This window comes from Corvus hawaiiensis, chromosome 13 (genome assembly GCF_020740725.1).
Source record: "Corvus hawaiiensis isolate bCorHaw1 chromosome 13, bCorHaw1.pri.cur, whole genome shotgun sequence".
Lineage (NCBI taxonomy): Eukaryota > Metazoa > Chordata > Aves > Passeriformes > Corvidae > Corvus > Corvus hawaiiensis.
The window spans coordinates 13,618,770-13,633,813 of NC_063225.1; the positions used below are offsets into that span (position 1 = coordinate 13,618,770).

Here is a 15,044-nt window from a genome sequence, read left to right on the forward strand (position 1 = left end):
GATCTCCCTGTCCTTTCCTTCCCCTTTCTCTTGTGAGCTATAACCTGGATTTGCATAAAGGGAACTGATTCTAAAAGAACCGTTACTGAGTGTAGAAAATATTACTGTTTTAGTAGGGCAGAGACCATGATCCTCTGAAGTTTTTAAAGCCATTGAAATACAACCAGTCTGTCTTGCCTATTTTCCCCATTATGCTAAAATATCTTGTGTGTCATGTAAAGGCCAAGTGGGGGAAATAATTTTGCACATTTTACAATACTTAAACAAGACATGAGCAAAGAGTAGATAACAAGTATGTGTTTCACACTATGTGCTGCAATATTCAGCGCTTGCTTGAGATGCAGATAAATCGGGCTGTTCAAAAAGCCATGATGTTCACATCGTTGTGCTTGGTTTGTTACTCATGCTAATTTCTTATGGATTGGGTAGGGCAGACTCTGCAGGTTGGCAAATTTCTTGCCTTTTTATGCTCCTGTTTTCAGCAGCTGCAGGTGTCCAAATGAACAGGTTCCTCTGTAGCCAGCTTAATTAATAAGGAAACTCTTCATCTGAAGTTTTGCTTTTAGAAACACTGCTTTAAGTATACAAAAGCAGATGAGTTTACTTTAAGTGTATGGAAGTGGATGAATATATTTTCAGGTTGCATAAGAGAATACTGTTTTTGCTATCATTTCTTATAAGTCTGGTGTTTTTTTTTTTTTTTTTTTTTTTTTTTTTTTTAATTTCTAGGTATGGATGAGCGAACAGGTGCCACATCCTGGGGAACAAGCGGTCAGCCAAGTCCTTCATATGAATCTTCAAGGGTAAGATACCCATGTAATAATTCATAATGAAAGTTTATGGGAATTTACAGCATAAATCAGCAGATGATTTGGCAAAGTTTTTGAAGGGAAACTCCTTTAAGTACACAGATTAGCATATTTTAGAGACTTTAATGACTTTGATGGGCTACAGTAGCAATTTAGATTTCTAAGACTAAAAAATATATAGGCTAAGAATTAATGAAAATAAACCATATGTAACTGTATGCTTGAATGATGAGCATGTATTTTATTTACAGATAATGAAAATAGAAGTCATGTTACTTGGAAGCAGATTTATTGGCAAAGTGTGGGGAAGGCTTTCCTCCCTGTTAACATTAACCAGCTATAGTATGTGCTGTCATGATGCTGAAGAGAGGCTTTTCTTTTTAAATACCTTCCTCCTGTTCTCGTTCCAGCTTCATCCATCCCACTTACTGAGCTGAAGGCTCTTGATAGTATCTGATATCCTAAAATAACATGACCCTTTGAAACTGAACTCAATGGTCAAAAGCAATCTTCCTCCTAGTAACTCGCATTCCCTTTCATCTACTCCATTTTCTTTTTATGAATATTTACTCTCTAAAAGGACAATGAGCTAAGTACCTTAACTGGATATACACAGCATACCTTATGTTCTGATTTCAGTGCCTTTGAGCCAGAGAGTTGTGTTAGCACTTGCACCTTTGCAGCTTTCTTGTGCTGTGGAATGAAAAGGGTAGGCTGCAAGATCTTATTCAGCTCACTGGATGCTGTTAAAGCCTCTGCCTTACTTTGGAAGAGAGCAGTAGAAAGATTTCTTACAAAGTCCTAATTTTTCCATTGATCGTTAGTAAATAAATTATAATAAATGTAGAAGTATTTCATGTATTGGAGAAATATTTCTGTGCAACGCGGAAATTAGGCATTCATTTAAAACATCCTGCGTAACTTGGGGCATAGAGTAGAACCTTCAAATGCCTCCTCTACATTTAAAATGGAATCTTAATTATGCAGGTTTAAGTAGCTCATATTTTTACCATGTGTTTGGTGTTTTTACACTAATTTATTATGTTGCTGATCAATTTTAATCAATTATGAGTTAAGCTGACCTAACTGGAATTTGAGCTTGTGATTCATTGGCTGTGTGGCTGTATTAATCACATTTTTTTTTTCATGTTAGAGGATCAGCCAGCTAATATTTGAATAATATAAAGTCAGTGATTCTTGTATGTTAGCTTTTTTTTTTTTTTTCATGAGGCAATAAAGAATGTTAATCTGGAATGTCATTTAGGTTACAAGAGTTTTCTTTTAAAGAAAACTCAATTCCTTTTCACAGGAAAACTCTGAATGGAGTTTTCTGTGTTCTCCCCAGAAAAGTGAACACTAGAAATATATATTCTCTGTGTATAGAATTGGTAAGGATTAAGAGTCACAAATTAATTTGTCCTGTGGCCGGGATCTTCTGTAAAAAAAAAAAAGAAAAAAAAGAAAAAAGTAGAACACAGGAATTTCTCTTCTGAATTCACTGAAAAAGCACTGGACTTTGTTTACCAGTTTGAATCAAGCTTACATGCATAAATTTTGGCTATGATGTATGGCCTTTAGTTTTTGGTTTTCTTTCAACTAATGAGGCAAATTACTGATTCAGGATTTTGAATAACGATAACTTCTGTCTACTCCTACATGTGCTGCTAGACCAGATGTCTCGAGAAAGTGCTAAAATGAGTGTGTGGGTCTGTATTGTAAGAGTATAGATCAGTTTCTCAGAAGGCGGGGCAAATGATACACAGCCTTCTACATTTCTGGGTTATTCCATGTGTTGATTAACACAGAGTTTAAATAAGTTGTAATTGTCTTACATGTTCAACTTTCTAATCCAGTGCTTTTCCCCATTATTTCAATATAGAATGTCATTCTTGTCCTAATTTTTCTTACTACTTGCTTGTCTGTTTACAGGAAAATGGCAGTCTTCATGGAAAAAGCTCAGACATCTCCACAGACATAGAAAAGTTGAAATCTCAAGAGGTACCACTTATTCTTTTTATATTGTGTGTGATTTAAAATTTTTTTTTAATCAATGTGCAGCCTACTACTGGAGTTTTCTGTTAAAGGTTACAATATAGTGACAAAATATTAAGAATTTAAAGTGTTGGCTCACTAGTGGCTGGAATTTCCAAAGACACAGAAAGTTAAGCAGTTTTCAATTGAATAGAAATGGAATTTAGTGGTAGTTTAGTGCATACCTATTGAAGGCTAATGAAAAAAGATGATGGAATACTGGCTAAAGGACATTTTTCTTTTCCAAATCCTGCCGAAGGTCTGTTCAGGTCAGTACAAATGGTTTGATTGTGGCCAGCAATGATGCATAAGGAAAGAGTGTAAGTATAGGGCAAATATTTTGCCACCTTTACTGTGTTCTCTCTTAGGAAAACCCCAGCTCTTGGCTTAGGTTTCCTGGACAGAGGCAACAGTTTGGACATAGTCCTTACAGCTATTGGTGGGCTTGCTCTCTGATATTTGTGATTTTTTTCTGGCTTTGGCTATAGTTTTGACAGTAATTCTTAGGATTTTGTCCTAAAACTTACTGATTTTTTTGTCTTATATGTGGTGCCCAGTGATGTAACTGATTTCCACCACGTTCCTGTGTTCCAAATAGTAATGATTGCTTGTTACTGATGTACTTCATAATTTTTATTCTTTTCCCCACAAACACCTTTATTTTACATGCCACCTCTATGTTCTCCTCAACCAAGCGGGGGTATTGTAGTTTATTCGTATCTGCTTGTATAGCAACTGCTCCTAACCTGTGGTTAGTTCTTGGTGCCGTTCCCTGAATCTTTCTGCTTCTGTATACCTTCAGAGTTAGGGTGATTATGACTACATGCACTAGTCAAGAGGAGGGTATACTGTAAATTTCTGCCTCACGTAATGATAGATTTATTCTCTGTTCCTTTCTTACTTGTTACTAAGTCATTTTTTTGATTGTCACTGAGCTGTGAAGTGATACTCTTTTAAAAACTGTGTAGAAAAATAGTATTTTCTCTTACGTTGCACCATAGTTACCACATTGTTATGACATTAAGTTATTTTTGAACATGTTCATTTTGTATTTATTTGCACCAAATTTTATCTATTCTTTTATTACCAATTTCATGGAGAACTTGCTTTGCGACTGCACTAACAGTTAGGATTATTTAAAATTTTGTTTTGTTATCAGCAAACTTTACTATCTTTGTTTACCTACTCTTTTTGATTTATTTATGGAATTATTGAAGAACCTTGGTATGGGTACAGTTTTTTGGGAAGTGGGGAAGACATATTGGTAACTTTTCACTGTGGAAACTAGACATATATTCCTGTGCTTGGGGCAGGGTGTTTGTCATGTATTTTAATCTTTTCATCAATAATTAATTCAGACTAGAACCTTCTCTCATATGGAAGAGCAGTTTATTTTATTTTAAGAGTGTCTGGTAATACCTTGTTGAAAGCTAAACCCTTCTTACTTCAATAGTGTTTTGAGGTAACATTAAAGGTAAGGAATCACAGCAGGCTTGAAAAAACCTTATATAGGAGCCTTGTCTTTTTATTACCTAATGGTAAATAGTGTTCTAACACCGAAAGAGCAGCGGGTATTTGTTTGTTTTTCCTGTGATGATCTTAGATTTGTGAAAAAGTACAAATCGAGACATTAGTGACTTCCGTGAGCAAATTCTCTTTTGCATAGGCCAACTGTTTTGTTAGAAAAATGAATAATTTGAAAAGATACCTGTTGGGGGGAGTGGTGAAAAAAGTAGGAAAGCTTTATTGTTTGTAGGAATAATTCAGGAAGGGTAGTTAGCAAGTCAGTGCAATTTTATGAAGTGCTGATGGCCTCCCTTATTCTTGAATGGTTGTACTGAAGTCCAGATACAATACTGTGTACCAAGTTTGTCTCTTGTGGGGCTTGTTTTTCTTTCTAGTCTCCAGTCTTGTTTTTACCTTTCTACGTGCAGTAGTGGTGGGTTTTCAGTGAATATCTTTGGTTGGTGTATGCAAGTCTCTCCCTTACCTGAGTGATACAGAGCTACACATATTTTTGCATGTGTTCATAATGCCTTGCACTAGCTCTTAGTGTGTGTTGCAGAGGATGGTAAAGCTGCTTTTTGAAAGTCTTGCTCTACTGAGCTCTTAGAAGCAAATTCTGAGGTACTTGACTTGAGTACCTTGTCTTCTGCACAATAATATATTGCCCTACAGCACTTGAAAGTTTTGTCTTCCTGTTGTGAGATGATACTGAACCTTTTAGCTTTCCTGCTGTATTTGGGAGTCATAATTTGTACTCATAGCAACAAATTGGTATAATCACTTTTTTTGGGGGAGTAAGAGTGGTATTGTAATTAAACATTTTTTCTATTATAGTCATTATTGTGGTGTGGCTAATGATTGCTATTTCATGAAGAATAATGCTCTGAGAGGTTTTCTTTCATTGTTTTGGTTTTGTCGTAACACGTCTTTACAATAAAAGGAGCAAGTCAGTTTTTGATCTGTTTAGATTGCTGTCTCCAAATCAAGAATATCTAAAGTGTTTTTCATAAGACATTTCCTTGATGGATTTCCTTTTTATATATACATACATAATAATTGTAACTGTTAAAAATTTAACATAAATTAGCTGAGGCGTTTTTCTTCCAAAATCTGAATTGTGGGCGTTTGAAATAACTTGCAACATGTACATTGCACTAAAAGCTGTGAGTGTGCATTTTGACCTGATTTAACATGAATCTAGCTTCAGTACTGAGGGTGCAGTTTATCCTCCTGTTCCTTTACATAACTCTGCTAAGTATTTAATTGATGCCGGAATGGAGCTGATCAATATAGCACTGCTAGATTAGATGGTTTTGTAGCATCAGGCAACAGGTTCTTCCCTCTACTGTATGTAAAATACTGAGACATTAATTGGAACCTGAAATACTTTATGCCCAAACTGTAGTCCCTTCCCCTCCAAGTAGTACTTTTAATTTGCAAAGAAGTCAAAAAATAGTAATGAGATAGCAGGTTTTGAAATAGTATTTTATACCTCTTAATCTCAGGTACATAACAAGAAGGAAAGCTGTTAAATAGCAAAACAAGACAAGAGGGACACAGAAATACAGTAAGTGTTATCAAGTCTGTTGTATTTGTGTCCTTTTTGTCTTTTTTTTTTTTTTTTTTTTTTTTTTTGGTTTTTTTGTTTTGTTTTGTTTTTTTGGTTTTTTTCTGGGGAGGGAGGTTGTTTGGTGGTTCTGCTGCTGGTTATTTGCTTTTCCTGATGTATTCTACAAGGTAGCAGATGATTCACTGTGGAATTAAAGCCCATATTAAATATTCCATATTCAGTGCTCAGGACACTTGCAGATGCACCATACTTTATAATTTGATTAATGAGCAGCACTTTTCAAAGCAAGTTCTGTTTCTTAAATTCTGAATGCTTTAGTTAGGTTTTCAAGTATTTTCTTTAAGCACTTGTTGGCATATAGTCTGTTGGCTATATTTGTATTATTTTATTTCCTGATTTATAGCTTAGATAAGAGCTAGAAAAATTTGGTTTCCATCATATGAATTTTTCATTTCAGCTATGTTGGAGAAATGGATCTTTTGGTTGTGGTTTTTGTTTTGTTTTTATTGCAACTACCTACCGCATTGAAATTAGCATTGGAATCTGTTCACAGATTAGTTTTCCGTGTGGCCAGGGAATTGTTCCATTGAATATCATGTTGATATTTGTCTCACAGGAATTTAGAGAGATGTAATTGGCTATTGGGTTTAGTTGTTTAAAATCAGATTTGTCTTTCAGTAACTTAACTTCTTGGAAGTGGATTTAGAGCTGGAGAAAATGATGTTTATTAAAAAATAAATAATATTTGAAATAAATTTGAAAAATAAATAAACTATGTTTTCAATTTTTCTCCATTCCTGTACACACAGTTTTCATGTATTTCAACTTGATATGTGAAAAGAAGCTAATGAATAGTTTTAGAACTCTGTTACCAAGCAGGTTACTTACAGTGACACTTAAAGCATACTTGTGAAAGCTCTCTTGACTTTTCCCAATAATATGTGAAATCTGGGGTAGTGATACCTGCTTTCCCCCCCACCATGTAGCAGGTGGCCAAATAACGGAAAAAGCTGCATTTCTGTCTTTAGGATATTGTAGTTGAATGTTAACACTTGCTGATGATTATGAAACGTGAATCATAATTAAAGCTAGAAAGTGGAGCTAGAAAGCTCCTTGTTTCGGGTGCAATTGGGTGATCTCCATCAGCAAACTGCGTTCATTCCTGTGTTTAAGGATTTTTGTACAATAAAGGGAGATGAGGTTGAAGTACTGGCTGTTCTCAGGGGGCTGGGAGGTGGCAAACATGGAGCTTGCAGAAGGAGAGGTGTTTGTTTCCTGGCACAGCAAATGACAGCAATATGGATGAAACAGTGTAAGGACTATGGGGAGACTCCCATCATCATCCATCTGCTCCAGACTTTGTAATATGATTTTGGTCATTGCTTGGAAACATTATTCCTACTGATAGTTTGTTGCAAGACTGTTAATGATTTAAATGGAGTTATGGCCGTGACCTGTGACAATGTGATGTTTCTTGATGTTCAGTTAAGATCAATGAATGTAGTGCAAGTGATCCTCAAGGCAAAAAGGAAGAGCACTCTTCTGTGGATTTATTTTTATCTTACCTTAATTTTTGCAGCATTCTTCTTGATCTGTGTGTTCAGTAGACCAAGCCAGGTTTTTGGCTCTCTTGTCTTTCCTCTAGGAGCCATTGACAAATACATGGATTCAATGGCACAAAATACTCTTTATTTTCTTTATTTTCTTTATTTTCTTTATTTTCTTTATTTTCTTTATTTTCTTTATTTTCTTTATTTTCTTTATTTTCTTTATTTTCTTTATTTTCTTTATTTTCTTTATTTTCTTTATTTTCTTTATTTTCTTTTTTCCCCCTTTTTTCCCCTCCTTTTTTCCCCTGTGTATTTCTGGAAGCATACATGATCATATAATCCATAATCTTTTTAAATTCACTAGGACACCTTGGTATGGCTGATTGTACAGAGCCTCTTGTCTAACCTTCAGTCAGTGACTCAGCACAGTGTTCCTGGATGTAGTCAGTCTCTCTGGTCTGTCTGTCTCTCACTGCCTCTGCATCTTGCTTTCTTTCCTTGCTTTCCCATACCCTTGTGTTTTTTCCCTTCTTGTTTGTCTTTAGAACTTTCAGATTAGTTTGAAGAGCCAGATAATCTGAAAGAAAGTGGATTTTAGCAGTAGATTCACTTGTTTGTTTACACATTAGTCATTTGGATGACTGTTGCCTGATTCATAAGTTCATTGCCAAATTTAGCTTGCAAGGGACCTCAGTATTCCTGAGCTTTAAACAATTAATATTTGTTATTTAAAGTCAGCCAAACTATAAAACTCAAGGAATTGAAAGCAGCATTCACTAAGATTAATCTTTTGGTCTGCAGCCACATCAAACTGTGAACTCAACCATTCATTTTAGTGGAATTTTAATGTCTTAAGTTTAAAGGCAGTGATTGAACCATATCGTAAATGGCTAAAATGCAAATACGTGCTTAGTGATCTGGCAGTTTGGTTATGAGCCTTAGATTTTGGTCTGTTCCCAGGGACTTGTGTAGGAGAGGGCTTGGGGCTAAGGGAGGAGAAACAAACAAAACCCCTGTTATCTCTAGTCTAGCAGACTTGAGCAAATGAAATTCTGTGGAGTAGTAAATCATACAGGGAGGACAACTCAATGAGTTGAGTATGAACTCAATAAATGCATAGGAAAATGGTGTGCCTTCTTTTTTCAAATTTTACCCTGAAGTGGAAACAGGATGTTTTGCTTATTTAGAAACAAAACCAAAAACCCCACAACTTGAGTTAGGGTCAGGAGTACAGTTTTGCTTCTGCATGGACAAATCCTGGTGTGACTCGAGAAAACAATTGCTATGGGACAATAGTTTTGTATTTTTGAAGGGGAAGTAAATGGGAGAGGATTAATCCCACAGAGACTCTGGAACCAGTGCAATGGAAAAAGGATAGGGACAGTGAACTGGGAAAGGTTTTTGACTTGTTCTTAGGTGAGTTCTGTAATTAACTTTAACCAAAATGACAGAACTTTAATGGTCATTGAAAGATACAGAGTTTTAGGAAGTTAATTGCCACTTTGTTTGTAAGATGGGGTATAGACTCATTGTGTCAGGCCTTCTCTCATGGTTTGGTTGGATAAACATGCCTAGTAAGGAATGTGTTTCCTCTGGGTGTATGGGCTGGGATTTTTTTTCCCATTTTTACTTCTGAGTCTTCTAGAATAATACATTATATAAGATAATTTTCAGGTGTCACGTGTACAAATGTTTATGATTTTGTAAATAGTGTCAGATTTTTAATTGGTTTGGCTGTGTTAGCATCCCTGTGCTTGGAAAATCCTGATACAGATACAGCCTAAATCCCTCCGGCACTTGGGGCATCTTACCCCAAAGAGGTAGGAATGAATGTTACAGCTGTGGAATTTTTTTAATTGGTGGACTTTATTTATTGGAATGATTAGAGAACATCACTCTAATCCAGTGAAATCCCTGAAAAACGAATAAAGTTAGAGCATTCAATGTTGATAGTCCCTTCACTACTCAGTTAAATTGCAGCACGAATTAGTAGTAGTCTTTCTACTGCATTTCGTAACAGGTATTAGTAGACAATATTTGTTGCTTTTATTTGTAGGTGTATCTGACCTGGTCTTCTGATCACAAACATTCAGTCAGTCTGAAATCCAGGGAGAGGCCTGTGCAAAATGAACAGTGACAACATTACAGAATGCTGTAAGGGAACAGTTAACCCCAATTGCACTTTATTTGGGCTATAACAGCACAGAAAGAGAAGTTTTGTCTTCCTTTGGGAAAGTTAAAGCTTGTTTTTGTAATAGCTATGTAAGAGGTTGGAACAAGCAAGATGGTTTTGAGTTTACAGCTATGTCATCTAATCATATTCAAAATCAGTTTGCTTTCTGCAAGCAGAAAAATGCTCTGAGCTATCTGCAGTCCCTTCAGAACAGGGTGCTTAGAACAGGAAATGAATTTGTCCAGTAACTCCTATTTTGTAGACTTTTTGCCAGTTATTTGCTAAACACTCCAACTGTGCGCTCTGATGTATACTAATGCATTGGTAGGTTTGCTGAGGAGCCACAGAGGCAGAAATGGGGATGTGTACTCAGCATGGAGTGTCTCTTTCCAGCCTTTCTATGTTAAACGTGCCCTGCAGGTAACAGGAGGTAGAAATGCTCCAAAGGGCGTTGGAAGCCCACCTGTGGTCCAAAGAATGACATCACCAGCCAGAATATGTACCATCAAATAGCTCTTCCCAAGAGGGGACAGTAACTTTTGGCATGACTGATTAGTTCCTTTTTCTGCGTGGAGTCTGTCCCAATCCAGCTATATTTAAGCGAGCTTCAGTAGATTAGTCTTCAAAATTGCCAGGAACTGAGATTTCCTGCCTTTCTCAGAAAGGCAGAATGAAATTTGGCAGCATATATTATTGAGTCTTGCTTAAAACATGGATTTGAAAAGGGTCTCTGATAGAATTTCATATAAATCCCCTCCCACCTTCTGTTGCTTTTGCCAGCTGATTGTGTCTTCTCTTCATTACTCAGTCAAAAAAGTGGGGTTTGTCTTTTAAAAAACCACTATCCTCCATTGGTATTCCAGACTTTTTAAAGCTCTCAACTGTGTTGTTCTTTGAGCAGTAAGCATATGTTGTCAATTTGCACTATTGTAGTTGTTAAATACATTTTTAAAGCTTTGATTGTATGACTAGGAGCTTCCAGTAGCTTTTCAGAAGATATTGGAAGGTTCTAAAGATTTATCTGTGTTTGGTTAACAACTCTTGGCAGGAGTAGAGCTCTGCTGTTTGCTCTGTAGGTTAATACAGATGCAAGAGCAAGGAATGGTATCAGGAATGCAATTTTATTTGAAGTACAGCTTAAATGTGAAGAATGCTCTGAAAAAACTGTGTAATTTAAATCACTGTCCTTAGAGCTCTTCTGATTTTTCTTAATTTGCTTTTGTGAAGTACAAAAATTGTTTGTTAAATCAAAACTGCACTTGTTTGTGGTTATTTTGCATTCATTTAGTGTGGGTGAGCTGTATGTGGGAACCAGCCCAGGGTTTCTAATCCCAAACAAAACTCTGCAGCCTGAGTTGATAATCCATACCTGAATACTAAGACTCTGAATAACTGGTGTCAGACATGGTGGCCAACATAAGACCTCTTTACATTGGTCCACTGTAGATGAAGGCATAGGTTACAATTTGCACAAGTGTAAATTCTGTAGTGGCAAATAATGAAATGCCTGATACAATTAATTTTAGGAATTGCATTGAAGTCCAGAAAAGACCAATTCAGTTTAAAAGGCTTCCATATCCCTTGGTACATTTTCATCCTGTATACCAAATGTTTTGTTTTCAATGGCTTTGGTGTTGTGAAGGATAACTTGGAGCATTTCCACATAGATGAAGTAGTTCATTTATCTGGTGATGTAGAAATACAACTTGGATGCTGTGGTAGTTGGTTACAAGTGCATTTTGGGAAACTGAGAGGGTATATGAGAAGAGCATGATATCAAGTATTCTTTGAAGGAATTTTGATGACAGAAGGAAGAATATTCCTTTTCATGTAAACTGCCCACCCAGTTCTCCAATTCCTCTATTTTGTGAATGGGATATGCAATATTAACATGGGGAGGACCATTAAGAATCCTGTGCATTAGGTAGATTGTGTTGCATGATGTGCAACTGTATATGAAATGAGTCTTACTCCTGTTATATTTTCAGTAGTTCTTATTTACTTTGTAAATAAAGATATCTTAAAGATTTTGGTTTCTGGGCCTCATTTGGGCACCACTTACTGAATGTCTGAGAGATATGGATCCTCTTTTATCACTGATAGTGTCCTTTATAGTTTCCTTCTTTTAAAAATAAAGTATAGCTGAAGTATTTCCTTAGGGGAAAAGGTTTTAAAAAAACAACCACGATAAGGAGTACAAGCAGAGACACAAATAGGAAGCTACCTACTTAGGAGCTTTGGTTTTCATCCTGTATTTGTAAATTTTTGTGTCTTGATTCAGCAGGTTTAATTTCTTTCTTGTTTCATTTCAGCATAAAAATAAAGCACATGTGGTGACCTTAGCTAGGAGCCACTCCATTTCCTCAGCAGCTGCTGCTACACACTGCTTGTCTGACAGACGGGGTTAGGTCATGGTTTCCAGAGGACACCCTTGTGGTCATAACCAAGTTGTAAATGTCACTAAGATTGTTTCTGAATGCCTATCACAAGTGTATCACTGATTCTGAAGCAGATAAAGTCAGCCAAAGATTCAGTGGGGAGTTGGCTCTCCCGGAAGATTGCTGTGCAGCCGAACAGCAGCAAGAGCTGTGACACGCATCCATAAGCAGTGGTAGTGCTGTGACAGTTCTTTAGCCCTCAGTTAGCAGCCCTTTGGTAGAACTGACAGCATGCCTGCAAAGATAGGGAGGCCTGTTTCAGCCCCATTAATGTTGTCTTGAATGTGAGCCTGCAGTCTGGAGAAATGATAAATGTTCAGTGATTGATGATTTTATAGTACCAGGGCACTTGGGATGGTTTCTGGTAGCTGTGAACAATTTTCTCTCCTCCCTTAATTAGGCCTGAGCTTTAGGTTTCTGAACAAGAAGTGACTAAGTGTGAATTGTAAGATAAGGTTTACAAAATGTTTGTCAGAACTTTGGCTACAAAGGAAGTACAATTTTGAGTGTCAGGTCTTTCATGTTTTGGTACAGAGTAAGTGATTCAGTGTGCATTTCGTAAGTCTGAATGGCAAATGGCATATTCATACCTTAATATGGAAAAACTGACGGCATTTCGAAATGTATTGAGGAGAGCTTTACGTAACTGGGTTAATTAAATAATACGTACATCCAAGGACTTCTTTGTTTTCCATCTCCTCTGCCTTTGGTGTAAGCTTTCAATAAGCCAGTGTTTCCTGACTGTGTAAGGGTCGCTCCCAGTCTGGTAAGCTGGCTGTGCTAATGGTAGAAAAATGCAAAATAGTATTTAATTTTCAGTGCCTGTTTGCAAATCGGATGACAAAGTTGTTTATTTAATCGCTGTATGGAAGTAAACCTTTTGTCAGTGAGCTATGCTCTTTAGTAATGTGATAGTGTCAAAATGCCTATTAATCTGTAATATTAATAGCAGGCTGCAAGAAGAAATGGAGTTTGTTCTTCTCATCTACACCAACATTTTTTCTTAACATCGGTGACTCTTCCTGAACTTTTTACTGTCTTTTATTAATGCAAACAGAAAGCTTAGGGAAAAAAAAAATCAGTTGCAAGTTCTTCAGACTAATTTTATTCTCTGTGGTTAGTGACTTAACACTAAGAGGATTCAAATATCAAAATATCTCTGTATTATTCAATTTTTAGAAATCTTGTCCATGAGGACACAGCTTATTAAGAAACTATGTGGTTTCTTTTTGATGGGGAGAAAGTAATATGTGGGCAGAGAGTAATTTCTGTGAGATAGACCTGAAAGCCAACTTTTGTGATTAATGACCAATTGTGACTCTGCACATTTAATTAGGAAAGTGTCATTACACTCAATTAGCAGGGCTGCCAAATAATCTGTTTAATACTCTGGTCTTTTTTTCTCTAGGGTTTTGCAGACAGTCCTCATTACAGTGATCACTTGAATGACAGTCGATTAGGGCCTCATGAAGGATTGTCCCCGACACCTTTCATGAACTCAAATCTGATGGGTAAGTAGGTAATTCTTTACGAGTATCCCCTCAAAGCCTCTTTGGTCAGAAAGAGACATTTTTCATTCCCTTGTCTAGCCCTGACATGTCAAGCATCTGGAAGTTGCTCTGTTTCTCATAGCAACACTGACTTTCCCATTCAAATCTTTTTATGTTGGGTGAGTTCCTCATAAAGGCAATTATCCAGGACTTTTTAGAAGAAGGAAATACCAAGATTTTCTCAAGTTGATCTAGAAAGCTGATATATTTTGATTTGATGTAAATTCTAAATTATTTTAAAGATTAATTTTTCTTAATTTTGTTTGAGAAGACATTTATAGCAATTTTTAATCTGTGCTTTTAAAAAAAGAATATTTTTCTAACATTCAATTCCTGAACGACCTACCAATTCACTGTAGGCTTTCTTCAATTAATAATTTGAGGGCTTGCTTCTTATTTTTAATTTTCTAATTTCTTTCATATTTGTTATATTAGAAACTCTGTCACTTTTAAGAAATAGATGGAAACTCCTGCTTCCAGACCTGTTTGACATTTTCTGCTTTTGAAACTGGGAAAAAAGCAAGCAAATGGTGTATTATATTGTAGCCTTAGGTATTGAAAGCTTCTGTTTCATTGCCTGCACTTTGTGTTACCTGAAACATGTTAATGTGTTGATGGCATTGGTTGAAAAATCTCCTTTTGTGTGTTCCAGTTTGGAACATAAAAATGTTGATTTAAAAATATTTAATTTGGCAGTACATGGTCTTGGGACCATTTTTGTTTTGTATCTTAGATTTCAGGATGACTCTGAATATTTGTTCTGAATTTGTACATTTCACATTGTTTCACTTCTATATTCCCCATCCTGTAGACATGACCTATTTTGTGGTCTCAGTATTGTCCTTTTAAGACATAGCCATGGTAATCTAAGTGGATTACTTAAATCCAAATCCTGGTGGTCTGCAATTTCTTTTGGAAATCTTTCTACTTTGCTCAGTCTTTGTTTACTACTTTAATTTTCTCTGAAATAGAGGCAGACAAAGCTCAGTTATTGCTGAAAACAGAATTTTGTTTAAACTTCATATATGAAGCGGAAAACACGCAGTTTTAAAATGCCCATCTGTGTAGACTTTGATTAGAGAGAGTACATGTCAATTGGTCAATGACACTTCTATCTGAAGACAGCAAAGCTAAAATGCAGTAGTTATTTTGCTAAAGCAGAGTACACTTTCCCCGAATACTCTTTCAGATATGTTGTCTTTTTGCTAATGCAAAAAGCTAAAAAAAAGACAAGTTACTTCAATTGCTTCTCCAGTATTTTGGTCAGTAGCATGTATGGAATGTCTCTAGGCTTTGTAGCTGATACTGATTTTATTTTACAAAAATATATAGCAAAGTTTGATTTATTTTTTTTTTTTAATTCATGTTACCAAAGGCAAATTAATTGCTTGTGTTTTTAATTTAAGCCATCCAATTT

The 15,044-nt window shown here is 36.0% G+C and overlaps 1 protein-coding gene across 5 annotated transcripts in view; it reads left to right on the forward strand.

Annotated features, from left to right (window-relative positions):
* The window catches only part of TCF12 (transcription factor 12), a 160,873-nt gene that overhangs the window by 41,437 nt on the left and 104,392 nt on the right, over positions 1-15,044 (forward strand). For all 5 annotated transcript variants that reach the window (XM_048317214.1, XM_048317216.1, XM_048317212.1 and 2 more), the window contains exons 4-6: positions 730-803; positions 2,739-2,807; positions 13,486-13,588. In XM_048317214.1, coding sequence (XP_048173171.1) covers positions 730-803; positions 2,739-2,807; positions 13,486-13,588 — 246 coding nt within the window. The remainder of the gene's footprint in view (positions 1-729; positions 804-2,738; positions 2,808-13,485; positions 13,589-15,044) is intronic.